Source organism: Monodon monoceros, unplaced genomic scaffold (genome assembly GCF_005190385.1).
Source record: "Monodon monoceros isolate NGI ecotype Baffin Bay Population unplaced genomic scaffold, NGI_Narwhal_1 Super_Scaffold_4, whole genome shotgun sequence".
Classification (NCBI taxonomy): Eukaryota; Metazoa; Chordata; class Mammalia; order Artiodactyla; family Monodontidae; genus Monodon; species Monodon monoceros.
In genome coordinates, this window is record NW_021703781.1 from 38,415,534 (window position 1) to 38,434,708 (window position 19,175).

The window sequence follows — 19,175 nt, forward strand, 5'->3', positions numbered from 1 at the left end:
GATCAAACAGATAATTTAAATAGAATCTTAGAGGTGGGTATAACCAATCAACTTTTTAATGTGAAGGCTGATGGTTGGTAGTCTCTATAGTAAAAAGTCACTGTGTCAGAACTGTATAACTGACCCTGAACATAATGGATTTGAACTCTGTGAGTCTAACTTATATGCAGATTTTTTTCAACAGTAAATACTACAGTACTACATAATCAATGGTTGGTTGAATCCACAGATGCAGAACTGCGTATGTAGAGGAACCGTGTATACAGAGGGCCAACTATAAGTTATACATGGATTTTTGACCACATCCCTAACTCCTGCACTGTTCAAAGGTCAACTATACTGCCTTCCTTATTCTCCTCTTATACATGACTTGTGGGGGTGGAGAAATGAAATTGGATAAATCTTAAATTAATACGGGCAAAAAAGTAAATTCAATTATTTTCTTGCACATCACATGTAAATCAGACACCATTATGTAACGATGATTTAAATGACATTAGGGTGTTTTGGGGTTTTTTTGGCAGTACGCAGGCCTCTCACTGTTGTGGCCTCTCCCGTTGCGGAGCACAGGCTCTGGACACGCAGGCTCAGCAGCCATGGCTCATGGGCCCAGCCACTCCGCAGCATGTGGGATCTTACCGGACCGGGGCACGAACCCGCGTCCCCTGCGTCGGCAGGCGGACTCTCAACCACTGTGCCACCAGGGAAGCCCTAGGGTGATTTTTAAATGTTTAGCTTATTTAAAATTCTTGTTTAGGGTCAATTTTAAGTATGTAGCTTCTTAGCCAGTAAAAAAAAATTTTTTTAAGTATTTTTTAAGGTGCTAGAAAATAGTTTCATGTTTCATGTATTTTCCATTAAATATAATCAATGATTTAATCAATTACCAAAAGTACTTTATTTGTGAACAATGTGAGAGACTGATACTAGCTTTGTATAGTTTTACTTTCTGTTTGGAAAGTTTTACAAATTCAAAGTAATAAATATGTTCATTTCTTATTCTTCCCAAAGGTTCAATTTTTTAAAAAGTATTTTAAAAAAAAAGTATTACTGCTTTAAAATTTCAAAACATACAGTCTGTGCTTATAACATTTTCAAATTTGTCTGTAAGAGGTTGGAGCTTTGAAAAGAAGGGAGAGGGGCTGTGAGGAGAGGAAAGTTAAGAGAGTATTCTTGAGAGAATTCTTATAGTAAAAAGATTGATAAAATTAAGAGAAATAATGGACACTTATTACTTAACTATATAAGAACTTCTTGCTGCTTTAGCACAACCTGGTGGTGATTAATTTTAGGTACAGTAAATGTCAGAAAAATCAATAAAGTTTTCTAGTTACTTTAACTCTACTTGTAGTAATATCATTTTAATTCAGAATTTTAAATATACACATTCATAGCCAACTATTTAAAAAAAGAAAGTGGGATTTCCAAAAAAGGAGTTAGCCAAAAGCAACAGCAAAATTACATGATTACAGTAGGCTGAATCTGCACATAATATCCCTTAAACATCAGAAAGTAAAATAATTACACACATACCCATCATCAATTTATTTCAAAAAATTTAATACTGGTACTCTAATGAACAAAAGTATAAACATCTCTTTATGACCAACTGCTCAGAAAAGCATAAACACTGCTTTCATTTCCTCAGCATCTTTTCCCTGGCACTATTCTTTAGCTCTTACAGCACTTACTTTGTTGGGTCAATTTAAGAAAAGTCTAAAAAGTAAGGTGTTATATGACTGGTCACTGGTTATTGATATAAGCTCTTATTCTTTATAACAATAGAATATTTGTGTATATTGTTAAACTGGATGGCATTTGATATATGGCATGCCAGTCTTCAACAGGTACTGAAGTTTATTAAGAAAGGTGTGAAATCAGATTATTCTAATATTTAAAGTATTAATGATGACATTCTTTTAGAAACAAAAACAAATAAAATGATATCATAAAATGGTTTTGCTCTAGCTCCTTTCACTGTTTCATAATTTTCTTCTCTATATTAAGATGTAAATATTTAAGAACTTACCAGACACTGAACTTCCCAGTATATTCGGGAAGGTAAGATTTGAATGTGTTTGGTATAAAATGTTACAGGTAAATGCTAAAAGAGCTCAGAAAGTAATTGCAAAGATGTGTTTTATACTACACTTGTCCTGCAGGTGTTTACATAACTAATTTCTCTACCCCACCCATTCTATAATATTCATTACAAACACTGACTCCTATCTGCTCCCTAGCCTCATCTGACGCACAGAACACAGTAAATTATTTGAGTGATTATTTTCTCCATTCTCCTGAGGATGATACAAAATCAGTACCATTCTAGATGCCATAGGGAATTAGGGCTTAATTCTCTCCTGGAAACCTAATTGAGAAAAGCCTGTGATAGACACTAGCACACGTCCTTTTCTTCCCTAACCCTTACTCCCCAAAATACTCTAGCCTCAGACCCAAGGTGCCTATCTACCTAATGGCAGACTTTGTCCTGTATTCCTATCCACAGGGGAAAGTTGTCTGAATACACTCAGCTTCATATATTTAAATCTTAGGCTTCTCTTAAGCTATATTTTTCTCTACAGTCCCTACCTTTGCCAAATTCGGTATGTAAAAAGTCATTTTTATTTTCTATCCACAAACTACAAAAATCTTCATTTGTTTCTGGAGATCTAGAATACACAATTTTTTGGCATAATATTTTGTATAATATAAATTTTGAATTATCTTATTCTTGTGAACTGATGATGACAGAATATTTTGCTCAAAAAGCTGGTGAGGATTTTGAAAACCTTTGCTTGACTCTCCTAAGAGGATAAACAAATGCTAAAGGATGGTAAGGTTTATATGCTAACTGGAAAATTCTTAAGGATTATTTTACTGAGCCATAGCAAATAATTTAAGAGCATCTCATTCCACACTGTACGGGTCAGTCTTTGCAGGCTATCCATCTCTGTAACAACTAGTCAACTCTGTCACTGTTGCACAAAAGCAGCCATAAACAATGAGTATGGCTGTGTTCCAATAAAACATTATTTATGGACACTGAACTTCATATTAATTTTCATGTGCCTTGAAATATTCTTTTTTTTTAACCATTTAAAATTGTAAACACAATTCTTACCTCACAAGGCCATGAAAAGCAGGCAGTGGGCTGGATTCCACCAACAGGCCAGAGCTGGGTCCCGTACATAGGTTTTTGTATGTTATGCAAAATGTTTAAAAATTACAGGCTCCAAATCTAGAGACAGGAGACTTATGTTTTTTAGATCTCTCATTTTAAAACTTATACCAAATAAGTTCTCTACTTTCTGGATAAATATAATCATATAAGAGAAAAAATAATTCAGAATACAAATTCCTACTTTAAAAAAACAAAGAAAAAAAAAAAACCCCAGAAAGCTGTAAAATGAATGTCTCACCTTAAAACATATAATTAGGAAACACTTAAATTTTTACTCTATGCAATATAAAACAATATGCATAGATATGGTATATAATTTTTTAGTTTTTAATTTAGGAAAAAAGATAATGAGGAAAAGGTTTATAAATTTCTCTATCCCTTTTATAAAAGTTGCAACTGACACCAGAAATCTCTTGCATGTACAACCATCAACTCTGACTACAATATGAATTATACCTAGGATTTGGAATTTGCCAACATGAGTTCTGGACGCTCTATTAAAAACGAACAATTATATCACAGAACATTATGGGTTCTACAAACGTTGAGACACTTTTGAAAAGGAAACTCCTGCCTCCATAATATAAGGAAACAAGAATATTCTTTCCATAGTCATAGAGTATAAAAAAACTTCACAGTCTGATTTACCTTTATCAAAGGTAAATTGATTCACGGTTACATTTCATGGATTATTTTGATGCTCAGTGGTTCCTAAACACAAAATACATTCCGCATGAACTCTTATCTGTTTGGGTTTTCCAAAGCAAGACACCAATACAAAATGTATTGAATTGGCTGGCAGAAGTCAACGGGCTAAAGAAAAGAAATTAAATATAAATGTTTACCAACTTTTATCCATTTTAATTTTACAACAGCTTTGGGTATTGAGACCTAATTGGTTTCTTGTGTCTATCCATTATGAACATAATTCAATCTTCTATTTTAATACTTCTCAGGGTCACTATTTTGCTGTGTATTTCACTGACCGTCGTACAAGATCATCTCGTCCAACTTCAACCATTTGTTCTTCCCAAGATTTCATTTCGTTATAATAACGAACTTTATCATCTTTAGCAAGTTGAATATATACCTGAGAAAAAGTATAATCGTTAAAATGATTTCTTTAGAGGAATCTTTGCAATTAATTTCTGGAATGCCTTCCTATATATACTCTAGAAATTACCTTACTATTCTACATGTATAAGGGGGGATTGGAAATGAATGTTTTCATGAGATAAAAATTAGATGAAAAAGGTAAGAGATAAAGATTTTAAATATTAATGAAGTTGTTACAATTTCAGGGCTTGGAGTATGGAAAAGGAACAGGGGCCAGGTGTGACCACCACTGGATACAGTGACACTAAGTTATGAGTGACACTGTTTTAAATACCAATTTTATTTGCAGTAAAAAACTACGAGGGGGCTTCCCTGGTGGCACAGTGGTTAAGAATCCACCTGCCAATGCAGGGGACAAGGGTTCGATCCCTGGTCCGGGAAGATCCCACATGCTGCGGAGCAACTAAGCCTGTGTGCCACAACTACTGAGCCTGCACTCTAAAGCCCACGAGCCACAACTACTGAGCCCATGGGCCACAACTACTGAAGCCCATGCCCTAGAGCCCCTGCTCTGCAACGAGAGGCCACCGCAATGAGACACCCGCGCACTGCAACAGAGAGTAGCCCCTACTCGCCGCAACTAGAGAAAGCCTGCACAGCAACAAAGACCCAACACAGCCAAAAATAAATAAATTAAAAAAAAACAAAAAACCTACCAGGGACTTCCCTGGTGGCGCAGTGGTTAAGAACCCGCCTGCCAATGCAGGGGACACAGGTTTGAGCCGTGGGCCAGGAAGATCCCACATGCCATGGAGCAACTAAGCCCATGCGCCACAACTACTGAGTCTGTGCTCTAGAGCCCATGAGCCGTAACTACTGAGCCTATGCACCACAACTACTGAAGCCCACGTGCCTAGAGCCCGTGCTCTGCAACGAGAAGCCACCGCAATGAGACACCTGCGCACTGCAACAGAGAGTAGCCCCTGCTCGCCACAACTAGTGAAAGCCCACGAGCAGCAACGAAGACCCAATGCAGCCTCAATTTATGTATGTATGTATGTGTGTATTTATTTATTTCTATATAAATAAATAAAAGAATCTGCCTTCCATTGCAGTGCACAGGCTTCTCTCTACTTGTGGCGCGCTGGCTTCTCTCTAGTTGTGGCACGTAGGCATGTGGGATCTTAGTTCCCTGACCACGGATTGAACCCATGTCCCCTGCATTGAAGAGCCCATGCTGCAACAAAAGATCCTGTGTGCCACAACGCAGCCAAAAATAACAAATAAATATTTTTAAAAATAAAATAAAATGAAGCCAATTAAAAAAAAATCTACCAAAAGAGAAAAGCCAAATTGGTTCCAAGAATATGAAAATAATTTAAAAATACTTTGTGTAATATAACATTGTTTTCACATGAATCAAGCCTTGCTCTAACATATTCTCATAGATATTCTAACTAGACACTTGAGACTAAAACCATACTACTTACTTGCTTTTGAGAACTAGAGAGATTTTTCCAGCTTTCATTTATAGTTTTCAGCTTTACCTGTAAAACAACATATTTTTAAGTACCAGATATAGGGATTTCAATGATTAAAGAAAAATGTTTTTTTATTATTCATTCCAATAACAAACACTCAGATATCAAGAATCACAAAGATTCATCAATTCTTAACATTTTTTCTAAGTAAAAATTATTAAACTGTTAAAATGTACAAATATTAATGGTATGAAGGTATTTAAAAAGGTATCTTTTTAAAATCTGAGATATAATTGACATATAACATTAGTTTCAGGTGTACAACATAACGATTAGGTTTTTGTGTATATTGCAGAATGATCAGAGTAAGTCTAGTTAACATCCATCACCTTACATGGTTACAAATTTTTGTGTGTGATGAGAACTTTTAGGATCTACTCTCTTAGCAACTTTTAAGTATGCAGTACAGTATTTACTACAGTCACCATACTGTACCTTACATTGCCAGGACTTATTTATTTATAACTGGAAGTTTGTACCTTTTGATCTCCTTCACCCATTTTGACCCCCATCCCCACCTGCCAACTCTAGCAAACACCAATCTGTTATCTGTGTCTATGAGCTCTTTTTATAAGATTCCACATATAAATGAGATTATACGTTGTCTTTCTCTGATTTTTTTTCACTTAGCATAATACTCTCAAGGACCATTCATGTTTTCACAGATGGCAAGACTCCCTTATTTATGATGGCTGAATAATATTCTACTGCATATACACATTTTCTTTATCCATTCATCCATCAATGGACACTTAGATTGCTTCCATGTCTTGGCTACTGTAAATAATACTTCAGTGAACATGGGGGTGTATGTATCTTTTTGAGTTACTGTTTTAGCACAAGGGTTCCCGTTTTACCGCATACTTATCAACACTTGTTATTTCCTGGGTTTTTTTGATAATAGCCATTCTAACAGCTATGAGCTGATATCTCATTGTAGTTCTGATTTACATTTCCCTGTTAGTGATGTTGAGCACCTTTTCAGGTACTGTTAGCCATCTCTATGTCTTTCTTTGGAAAAATATCTATTCAGATCCTTTGCCCTTTTTTTTTTTTTTTTTTTTTTTTTTTGGTACACGGGCCTCTCACTGCTGTGGCCTCTCCCGTTGAGGAGCACAGGCTCTGGACACGCAGGCTCAGCGGCCATGGCTCACGGGCCCAGCCGCTCCGCAGCATGTGGGATCCTCCCAGACCAGGGCACGAACCCGTGTCCCCTGCATCGGCAGGCGGACTCTCAACCACTGCGCTACCCGGGAAGCCCCTTTGCCCATTTTTAATCAGTTTTTTGTTGTTTTTTTTTTTTTGCTGAGTTGTATGAATTCTTTAAATCATTTGCAAATATCTTCTCCCATTTGGTAGGATGACTTTTCATTTTGTTGATGGTTGCTTTTCCTGTGCAGATATTTATCTTTTTGGATTCAGAAACATTAATATTCAAGTATAAACTACATTCTGTCATAGACTAACTTCAAAGACTAAGTGTTTTATTTCCTCTCTGTAGCTTAAAGTTTTCTTCTAAAATTTGTGCCAACATGTTTAGGTGTAGTCATAGGAAAAATACAACACCAGTTCTTATTCTACTTAGTTGAACTTAACTATGTGACTTGGAAAAAGTCATATTACCTCCCTTAGGCTTGGTTCTTCATCTATAAAATTAAAGGGATGCAGGGATCCCATAGCGGGAGGAGAGGCAGAGAGGAGAGTGAGTATGCTTCACACAGCTTGTGCTGTTGCTACCAGAGAGCAAAGGCTGAAGGGAAAAATGGGTGGGTGGAGAATAAGGGGCAGAGAAGAGACAGAGGGATAGGAGAAGGAGAATGTGAGGGAAAGAGGGATATGGTTTGAAAAGTACCTGTTTAAAGCTAGGAGAATATCATTAGTGATTTTAAGGAGAAGTAGAGTTAAAACAATGAACTTTACTATTCTGACCAGAACTTTGACTGAATTTTATTTTCCTATTAAGAAAAAATGAGGTACCAGATAGTATCCGAGCCTATGTTTTGAATATTTTAAACTTACCTTTATAAACACATTTAGCATATTCAGGGACGGTTACTAAATAACTGTTCTCTTAGCTTTGGAAAGAATTGCTTTAATGTTCTCAATTCTTTCATAACATATCTTTTTCCTTATATTTAATCCATAGGGACTTCCCTGGTGACACAGTGGTTAAGAATCCGCCTGCCAATGCAGGAGACACGGGTTTGATCCCTGCTCCGGGAAGATCCCAAATGCCGCAGAGCAACTAAGCCCATGCTCCACTACTGAAGCCCGTGCGCCTAGAGCCTGTGCTCACAAGAGAAGTCACTGCAATGAGAAACCAGCACACTGCAACAAAGAGTAACCCCCACTCGCCACATCTAGAGAAAGCCCGTGTGCAGCAACAAAGACCCAACATAGCCAAAAATAAATAATAAAATAAATAAATTCAAAAAATATATTTAATCCATAAAGTTTCACACTCAATGCATTAAACAATAATTTATGAAGTTGCATGAATAATCTTTCACCTAAAAAAATAAATCATGAAAAAAATTAAAGGGATGGAAAGACATTTACTTTTGTTGCTTCCTAAAACCCCATTAAATGAGCCCTTCCACCATGTGAGGACACAGTGAGAGGTGCCAGCTATGAACCAGAAAAGGGCCCTCACCGTGATGGTGCCTTGATCTTGGATTTCCTAACCTCCAGAACTGTAAGCAATAAATTTCTGTGGTTTATTTAGTTTTTAAAATTAAACTAAAATTTCTTAAGGCATAAAAGCCACATGGACAAAGACAACAGGAGAGGGCAGTACCAACACAGCATTTTGGAAGCTGAAAAGCAGGTGGAGAAATGATACCTAAACCCAAAAAAGTAAAAGGCAAATTGATTTACAATGCAGAATTCTCAAGTAGCTCAGGAATTTGGCAGCACCAGACAGGTATAAAATAGAGGTGAAGGTCAGGCTAAAACATGAGATCGACTGAAAGTCTGTTTAAAAAAGAGGTTAAATCCCCACCATGGGCAGATTCTATGATATTCATCCTCTTAAAAGGGTAAAATAGTTACTCTGTGGATGCCCAGTACAGTTGGGGCAATGGTAACATGCTGAAAACAGGGAGATTAAGTGAAAATGTATATCCCAGAAAGAAATGCAAAAAAGGCCAAGAGAAAACAATACAGAAAAGCTAAGAAAACTAGAGGACCAGTTCAGAAGATGCATAAACAAATAATAAGAGTTCCAGAGAGTCAGAACAAAGAAAAAAGAGAAGGGGAGAAAAAAGAAAACAGATCACAGTCAAAAGACCAACAGTCAAAACGGCTTTATACTTCTCGAAAGCAATTTAAAAAGCTACCAGAGAAAGGAGCAATATTTTTAAATTTTTCAAAGAACATGATTTCCTAGAATTCTATGTCAAGTCAAACTATCAAACAAATGTAGACATTTTTAGACATGCAAGAACTCAAAAAATTAATCTCCCATGTACTCTTACTGGGGGAGATGCTGTAATAGAATCAGTAAACCAAGAAAGACAACAGAAGAAGCAAAAGCACCACAAGGATGATGATGAAGATCCAGGATGTCAGCTATGCACTAAGCATAGAAGGCAACAACCAAACTGGAACAAATCAGAGGTTCTGGATTGAAACTGACAGAATATTTAATGCATCTAAATGTACTCAAAGCTAGTGAATATTGAAGAATTTGGGTGGAATTATGGATAGTACATAAAAAACTAAGCAAATACAAAAACAAGACACGGGGCTTCCTTGGTGGCACAGTGGTTGAGAGTCCGCCTGCCAATGCAGGGGACACGGATTCGTGCCCTGGTCTGGGAAGATCCCACATGCCACGGAGCGGCTGGGCCCGTGAGCCATGGCTGCTGAGCCTGCGCGTCCGGAGCCTGTGCTCCGCAACGGGAGAGCCCACAACAGTGAGAGGCCCGCGTACCGCCAAAAAAAAAAAAAGACAATCAATTTCAGGGAAAGTTTTGCAAGAAAGGAAAAATAATCATAGCAAATGGAACACCTCAGCTATGAATATGGTTTACATTATCATAATAATGTTAAGTACTCTATATTGATCTAAACAAAATTATGGTAACTATATTGGGGGTAGGATGATGGAAATGTGAACAGCGGAATAAGAAAGAGTTAAATGTTCATCAAATAGTGAGAGGTAATGCCTAAAATATATGTAATGCTTAGAATTTTTTTAAAAAATCAGGAAGTAACAATACAGAACATTATTTAGAGATATGGAGGTAAATACCACAAGAATCGACTAAAACAGAATGTATTAGTCGTAAGGAGTAAGGAATAGACATAGTAGAGTAAGGAATACGACAGCACGGTAAAACTAGTATCTTTCATAACAAGTCTTATTTTGATTCTTTAAACTATATGGATGTATTTTTTACATGAATAAAAATGATATAATTGAGTTAATTTTAATTTCCAGGGATAAGGCCCAGCCATGAAGCTTCTGAAGTGATTCCAAGATGCAGTCAGAGTTGAGAACCACTGATTCAGGATTCTCAAGCATATAACCTTCTTATACTAATAAGAAGACTATCAATAAATCCAAGGTAAGTTAGTGACTGAGCAAATTTCAACTAAAAAAATAAACAGACTTGCTTTTTTAGTAATGCAGGGCCATGGAAACTAAATTTAAAATCCCAAGGGGAGTAAATCAGTAAAAGTATATAGCCAGGAAAAAGTACATCACATATATACATTATTTAATCATATGTTCAACAGGATTTGTAAAATGATCTAAGTAACCCAAAGAGGCAGAGTGGCAAAAAACCTTCATCTCAGATTGACAAGAATTAGGAATCTGAACCGACTTCTCTTACCATGGCTTATTATAAAAGGAAAAATACAATTGTCAATTTGGAGCCTCTAAGAAGGAAATAAATGCAACACTAAGCCACAGCAGGAACGACAAGCTTTTTTTTTTCCTGCACATTCATATGACATTCACATGTGTAATACATTCCTGTGGGCAAAACTAAAATTTTATTAAAGGATGTAACATGAAGCCATAGGTTACACTCAAATCCCAGTACAAAATATTACACCTCAACCCTACTTTCCCAGTGACTGTAACACAGTTAAGAACTGCTGGATAAGAAGTCTCCAGAACTTTAACAACCCTATAAAGCTGAAAATTTTATGTTTTTTGAATTTTAAAAGTTGACTCTCTCTATATATATATATACACAGGCAACTACATATTCAAATTACTTGTATGTGGTAATAAAAAGGATTCTTCTTTAAAAGAGATACAAGAAAGAGGGCCTTATTTGTATATAGTATTTGTTTATAGTAATTTACCACTTTTCTTCACCATTTGACATGTGGCACCCCTAAAATTTCCTGTCTAGGTATTTTAAAAATTAGAATAAACAAAAATTTTAAAAATAAACACAGTTCTGTTTTACCTGTGATGTACCATCCTTAGCTTCCTGAAAACGTTCAGCTATAAAAATATTATAAGCTGAGCGAGGTCTTTTCGGTTTTCCAAGCATCGTTAACTCCTAAGTAATAAAAATGGAAGAGTGAGATAGTTTTAACCTCTGTGAGACTTAATTTCACCTACAGAAAAACTTTATTCACTACTACGCATTACAGAATGTTCTATAAAGTGAACATTATGATTCTTATATAAAGTATATGATTGTTCCCTCGTGGGGTCAGAATTTTTATAGTAATGTTTTGAAAATTCTAATAGATTTTGTGAGTTATGTTTCATACAAAAACATTTCCTTTACGTATTATTTTCATGGTCTCCATGAACTGAATAACTGAGCACATACGTACAAAATCTTTTTGTACACCACCATCTCCTTGGCCAAAGCACTACATGTCTCCACCACAACTCAAGAACATTAGAGTATCTGTTTAATAATCTCTCATTTCATTTCCTTCCCTGCATGTCTCTCAACCTTTAACCCTCAACAGATATGTTAATTTCAATTCTTTTTACTAGGTATCAAAAGGGGTCAGGGGGATGCATTATCTAATGAAAGATATTGCATCATCTTAACTTATTTAGTTGCTGAATTTGATAGTAATTTGTAAAATGATGGAGCTTTTAATGGCAATTTGGTTACAGTCAATAACAAACCCAACTTTCATTCATAAGTAAAAGTAGGGCTTCTCTGATTTACATGTAGAGATCACTTTCTTGGCCCTGAACCTCTCAGTCAGAAAACTAGGCATTTTACAACTTAACTATGCATTTCCCCTTTTGTTTCTAGAGCTACTGCTAGGGATTTCTCTCCTAGGTGCTTCACCTGCAACTTCCTGATTCCCACGCGTCTCACCTACTCTCTAACTAGTTGGAACTGGGAATCTAATGGAAAGAAAAATTCCAACAGAGAGAAAGAAAACACTCAGACTTCAGGTTTCCGGTTCCACACGTAAGGAGTTTGGAAGTCACCACTCCATCCTAGCAAGTATAAAGCTGAACAGACTGGAAAATCAACAACTCCTCTTGGATGCACAGAAGAGAGGACACATGGCAAACTGCTGCCCCCAAGATTGAAGAGACAGACAGAGGGGTGAACACAGGGAGTCGAGGCTTACCGAAGCAGAGACTCAGGAATGGAAACCAGTGCCGGGGAGGAAACTGAACTGCAGTTAACAAACTGCTGGAGGCTCCATGCGGACAACTCTGAGAGTTACCCAGTCATAGGAAGGACCTCACATTGTGAGGTTTATCCCCAGGAACTTGACCAGATTCCAACAGTAAATATCAAGAAAAATCCCCTCTTGCTTTCAGCAGGATGAGAGGAAAAGGAAACATTTTGAAATGCCTGAGCATTTTATTATTCTTAACAAGGCCTGCCCTCAGGGGAAACTAGTTAATCAGAACCTAACCTGCTGGTATACTATCAGAGCCTAACTGACTTCAATGAAAGGAAATACCTGACTACAGCTTATTCTAGCCATCCTGCACCACCTACAAAGGGGAGAAAAAACTGAGAAACACTTGTGAACTTCACAGTGCCAAGGCATAGGCTCATTAAAAGACCAAGACCTAATCACAGGACTGTAGAATGCTTCCCTTGTCCCCATGCCTCACCACAGTACTAAGGCCTATATACAGCATTTCTTTTTATCCAGCACATCATGTCCAGCTATCAAGAAAAAATTTCAAGGCATACTAAAAGGCAAAAAACCTAATTTGAGGAGACAAAGCAATCCTCAGAACTAGACATGGCAGGGATGCTGTAATTATCAGACCAGAATTTTAAAACAACTGTGATTAATATGCTAAGGATTCTATTCAGCTTGCAAGAACAGATGGGCATTGTAAGCAGAGATGGAAATCATAAGAACCAAAAAGAAGTGCTAGAGGGACTTCCCTGGTGGCGCAGTGGTTAAGAATCCACCTGCCAATGCAGGAGACACGGGTTCGATCCCTGGTCTGGGAAGACCCCAAATGCTGCAGAGCAACTAAGCCCATGAGCCACAACTACTGAGCCTGCGCTCTAGAGCCGCGTGCCACAACTACTGAAGCCCACGCACCTAGAGCCTGTGCTCTGCAACAAGAGAAGCCACCACAGCGAGAAGCCCACGCATCACAACGAAGAGTAGCCCCCCACTCGCCACAACTAGAGAAAGCCTGTGCACAGCAACGAAGACCCAACCAAAACTAAATAAATAAATAAATAAAATAAGTGCACAATCATTTAAAAAAAAAAAGAAGTGCCAGAGATAAAAAACACTAACAGAGGGAATTCCCTGGCAGTCCAGTGGTTAGGACTCTGAGCTTCCAATTCAGGGGGCACGGGTTTGATCCCTGGTCAGGGGGCAAGCTGCATGGCGCAGCCAAAAAAAAAAAAAGGATCCTTGAAAACCCAAAAGCAAAGAGAACAAAGACTGAAAAGAAAACATAACAGAATATCCAACAACCATGGGACAACTACAATAGGTATAACACATATGTAATGGGAATATGAGGAGAACAGAGAAAGGAACAGAAGAAATATTTGACTAGGAAACCCCTTATATCTGCCCAATCCTCATTTCTGGTCCTCCCCACTCTAAATACTGGTTTGGGTGCATTAAGGAGAAAGGGAGAGCAAAAAAGGGAGAGTAAACCCTAGTTCTCAATCCTCCAAATACCATCCCTATGCGGAGACTGTTATTTCTCACTCTTAGTATCTTTTCTGGCTTCCTTTTACTAATTGGATCAGCAGTCTCAGATTACTATCATTGACATGAAATTGGGTGAGTCCTCAACCCGAGTGCTAGGAGGGCTTAAGACATTAGGGTTAGGGAGAAAGATCCTAGCACCTCACATTAAAGGCTAGAATCTACTTTTCCAGAGAAATAGTTTTAACTCTGATGACCCTTTTCTATTGTATATGTACTGGACCAGCAAGTTCTCCACCTCACACCTAATACTACAGAAAGATGTAGTCTAACTATCAAACAGTGGAATTTATAATGGGTTAATACCTTAAGCTGGAAACCACTAATTTTGAAACATGTGGGGGTTTTTTTAATGAGGAAAAACAGGATTTCATCCTAAAGGTACTTCTTATTTGATTAGATACAATAGGCACTTTTTAAAAATTGTTGAGTTAATTCAGTCTATTCAGCAATATTCAGAATAAAATTCACCATTACCTATAGAACAATTCAAATCAGTAGGTTATTCTAGACAAGACCCAGAAGCAAGATTCTTGCTATTCCTGATTTGGCTGTTTCACAACTCTGTTCCTACAGCTTTCATGCCAGTCCTAACTATATATCTTAAATTCAGATGCATCCAGAAGTAGCAAAAAGGGTTTCCAAAACAGACTCAAAGGCAAGTGGTTCTAGTGGCAGAAGGGAACTATCCTATTTTTTCCTAACTAGAGTACACTTGATGACATTCTACCATGTCATCAAAATAAGACAAAAACACCTATACTCATAGATATATATATTTGTTATTTGCCAAAGGAAAAGAATATTTCAATGATACTCACTCTCTTTTTTATTAACGCTTTCTTTTTTAAACGTTTCTGCATGATTTCTTTTTCCAAAGATACCAGCTGACTTGGAGTTAGTTGTTCTTTAATTCTGTTTATCTCTTCTTTGTATGCCTGCCAGTCTGTTCTGTAAGCATCTTCGTACATCTATAAATAGAAAGCTCATATAAGAAGTCAATAAACTGTTGTTGACTAATTAAACATAGCACACCTGTCAGAGAAAGACAACTGCATGACTTCAGGTAAAGACAGACTTAACCACCAAGTGAAAAATGTGCTCTTGGATCACATTTATAAGTCACGTATTTTTCATATACATGATTACTGAGGTGAGAGTCCAGTAATTAGCCTTCAACTTCAAATTGCTGCCAACCCTTCATCGCCACTCCCATACATCCATATTCTCATCATTTATGTGGATCAGAACGTGTAAAGTTCCTTTGTAGATAATGGATGTTAAAAAAAAAAACTCTGGGTCATCTGGTTCCTTAAAGGACATGACAGTTGTTCTTCACTACAGAATAACTGGTCAGCAATGTTGAAAACTTATATGCTTACCTTTTTCTCTGCCTCAGGAAGTTCCCTCCATAGCTCAGCGATTTTTTTAATTAGTTCTGAATTTTTCGCATCTATGAAATGAAATAAAGTAAAACTTGATGTCACAATTCTATGTCTCAGGATCAATTTCTAAAGACTTCCAAGAAAGCATAATCCATTAGCTCTAAAATTAAGTATTTTTACAGATACCTCTATACCACACAACTTAATACAATGATTTAGCTTTTTTCTAACCAACTAATTTAAATACGATAAATAATTTAATATTTTCTAACATTGTTAAAGTCTGTTATCTAATAATTAGTGATTATCACTTACCACCAAAATGGTCTTCAGAAATTGATTACTAGTTTAAATCATTGCATAATCAGTGTCTACAAGCTTTTTACTTCACATTTCAATCAAAACATTTTTCATTTTTTCCAAGTCTTTCAGGAATTATCAAGTTCATTAAACCTGACTAAACAACAAAATATAGTCTTGATTCATGTAACACCACCTTGTATATCAATTACAGAAATACCATTTGCAAACAAACTAAATTATGCTAAAACCAATTCATTATTCCCCATTGCCTTCCTCATCTTAACTGGAATGACAGGGTAAAAATGATTTAACAAACCACTTGTTAGTTTCAACTCCTACATTTTAAAAGATGTGAGTACTGAAGCATGTCTCTTAAACCAGTTCTTTATAAGGTAAGACTATTAACAGCTCATTTGATTTTCACAAGTGCCCTGTGATGTACTGCATGTGAAAAGGCTTTAGAAATCATAAGCAAAGGTCAGCAATTACTAATTTAGTCATTATCTTTACACTGTAACCTAAATAAAGACCCACACCCTTTCTAGGGAGTCAACAAACCTCCTAACTGGAAATCTTTCAGGAACTCAAGAACTGACTTTCAGTGAAAAAGCTCCTGAAATTAACAATAATTTGTGTAGAGCTTTAAAGTTTACATAACATGTCCACATAAGTTATTTCATTGCAACTTTATAAATAATTCCCAGTGGCAGAAGCAGGAGCTAAGCAAAAGGTAAAATGATTCATCAATGGTCCTCTGGGCCAATGGCAAAAAGGCCCAAAATTCAGCTTTTTCATCCTCTTCCCTGGGTGCTTTCCACTCTGCATGCTATTTTAAAAATAACTTTCACTAGTTCTCAATTACATTTAAAGCATTTTTATTTGGTAAAAAATATGTTATATCTCCTATTTTACAGAACATCAAACAGAATGGTTATGTTTCTGCATTCACTGGATGCTTTGGTAGAGAAAATCAAGTTTCCAATTTAACTGCTTAGTGGCCTTTTTATTACATCAAAGAAGAGTATATAGCCCAAACTCCTCACCTGGGTTCTGAGCTTTAAATATGGGTAGCTGTTCTTTAGAAAATCGAACGTATGAAGTCATAGGTTTCTTTGGATAACCAATGAAGTTAGATGAAAACCATCTTGGTACATTCCCAAAACTACATACAAATAAAAAGAAAATAACCATTGTTAAGCATTTAAGTGCCCATATTCGTAAGGATCTGAACACAGATGCCAAACAAGATGTCATCAAGATGCTATATATCTGACACCTTCGACAAGAAATATAATGACATTTAAAATCCTGTCCTATCCAGAGGCAAAAGCTTGCAAAACTTAAATCTCAAAGCCCTTACCTCCTAGGAAGGTAAGACAGTGGAGGAAAGCGTGTACACTCCAGCTCCTGGGCCCCGCCTCCTTAATGCCTAGATGAAGGCAGGAGACTCTTGGAGCGACTTCATAGGGGACGCCGAACCGGGTGCTCCAAGGTTAGACAATAAAAAGGGGCGGGGAGGAGGGGAAAGGTAGCCGGAAGCAAGGCACGGGGTACTGATGCAGTAAGGCCTGGTCTCAAAGCCACCATCCCCGTGGCAAGGTCGAGGTCTGAATCACAGGGCCAACTCGGCCCTGACTTTTTAGGAGGGGCAGAAGGCGGAGAAAAGCGTCTACATTCCAACCCCAGGGGGTCCTGAGCCCTGCCGCCTCCGGAGGCGCAGGCGAGCAGTCCTACCTGAGAGGAGAGCGCAGTCGACTGCCACATCCCGCGCAGAGGTCCGCTCCTGACTTTCCCAGAGCACTCAGCACGCCCCACACGCCCCGGAGAAGCGCCATTGCATCCGCAGACGAAGCACTGACCAGGCCCCAGTCTCGAACAGCGCCCGGGCACAATAAAACAACTCCAACAAGGACGACTTGAAACCGCGAGCTAACCCCAAAACTTGCTATCAGGCCCGCCACTCGCAAGGCACTATGGGACGTCGGTTAACATCCGGTTTCGATGGGGGCGGGGCAAGGAAGAAGGCGCGGGCGCCGTAGTGTGTTCCTTGGTGGGCGGGACTACGAAGAAGTAGGAGGAACTCGGGGGCGGAGAAGGGAAACCGGCGCACGGCTCAGCAGTTCCACTAGGGGACACTGCTGAGTCGCCTCTGCCCCCATCCGCAGCCCGCCCTCCACAGCCAGTTCAGCCGCTGGCCCAGGAGGCTGATGGAGGCACGGTGGTGGCCTCACCCGGACACTTGTACTGGCTGGCCTGTGACGACGGGAAGGACTAGTACGTAACAGACAATTTTACCACAGTGTAGCTGTGCCGCCCACGCTTCTTTGAGGTCAGGTTGCTGGGTGCTACGCGCCCAGCAGAGTCCCTCATTTCAAGCAGGAGCTGGAGCTCAGAGTCCAAAATTACTGCCGAGGAGGGGGGTGGGGCATGGTTGCAAACCTTAAAATGCAGATTCCCAGGCCTTGCAGCAGAGCCAGATTCATTATGTCTGTGTGGGTCCCAGGTTCCTCAAGGTTTAACAAGTTCTAATGCCAGTGGTAATGGGACCACATTAAAGCAATACCGATCCGGACCATCACCCCATCCACTGTCACTACCGCTGTCGCCGTCTTCAAGCTTGACATCCAACCCCTGCTTAATTTGTGTGGAGGAGACTTTGGCTAGTTAGTTGTCCGGAGACTAGAGTTCTAGCCTCAGCATTAACGTCTTGATCCGGGAATGTCGCATCCCCTCTCTAGGATTTAATTCCCCCACTGCAGCTGAGGACGCTGGACTACGTCAGCGTTTTCCCACCCAAAGCCCTAAGAACGTGTGACAAGTATGCCTTGCGATTTTTTTCTTTTTTTTATACATTTATTTATTTTATTTATTTACTTTTGGCTGTGTTGGGTCTTCTTTGCTGCATGTGGGCTTTCTCTAGTGGTGAGCGGGGGTTACTCTTCGTTGCGGTGCGCGTGCTTCTCATTGCGGTGGCTTCTCGTTGCGAAGCACAGGCCCTAGAGAGCGTGGGCTTCAGTAGTTGTGGCACGCGGGCTCAGTGGTTGTGGCTCATGGCCTCTAGAGAGCAGGCTCAGTAGTTGTGACTCACGGGCTTAGTTGCTCCACGGCATGTGGGGTCTTCCTGGACCAGGGCTCGAACCTGTGTCCCCTGAATTGGCAGGCAGATTCTTAACCACTGTGCCACCAGGGAAGTCCTGCCTTGAGATATTGATAGATGTGCTGTACAACCATTTTCCATGTGGACAATGGCATGAAGAAGATTGGGAAGACCTAAACTAAAGCTATGGAAGGGTCCTTCTAGCTCTCACGTTCCATTTATTTCAAAGATAGCCACCTCCTGAAACAGCCTTTCCTCTGTTGGATAGCTTTGTTAGAAAATTCTTACCAGTGTAATATTGAGCTGAGAGTCTGTAGCTTTGAAACATTGATCCTTCGGTGCCATAGAAAATTAAGCCCACTTCTTCTTTTAAGTGGTAAGCAACTATCACCACTTCCTTTTCACAGATTCTCAGGATTGAAAGGGACCTTCCAGGTCATCTGTTCAAACCTCTCACCCTG

General features: G+C 38.7%; 1 protein-coding gene across 2 annotated transcripts; it reads right to left on the minus strand.

Annotated features, from left to right (window-relative positions):
* Nucleotides 1–993: 993 nt before the first annotated feature.
* TFAM (transcription factor A, mitochondrial) lies at nucleotides 994–17,584 on the minus strand. 2 transcript variants are annotated; one of them, XR_003790551.1, is made up of 8 exons: nucleotides 17,352–17,568; nucleotides 16,661–16,779; nucleotides 15,312–15,382; nucleotides 14,751–14,900; nucleotides 11,208–11,303; nucleotides 5,728–5,784; nucleotides 3,830–4,271; nucleotides 994–3,238 (listed from the first exon to the last, which is right to left on the minus strand). XR_003790551.1 is itself a non-coding variant. In XM_029201101.1 (7 exons), the coding sequence occupies exons 1-7, from the start codon at nucleotides 17,450–17,452 to the stop codon at nucleotides 4,143–4,145; spliced, it is 723 nt and encodes a 240-aa protein (XP_029056934.1). In that variant the 5' UTR covers nucleotides 17,453–17,584; the 3' UTR covers nucleotides 3,437–4,142. The 2 variants fall into 2 exon arrangements, 1 of the variants encoding a protein (XP_029056934.1); XM_029201101.1 differs by lacking the exon at nucleotides 994–3,238 and having other exon boundaries at nucleotides 3,437–4,271; nucleotides 17,352–17,584.
* Between the last annotated feature and the right edge of the window lie 1,591 nt (nucleotides 17,585–19,175).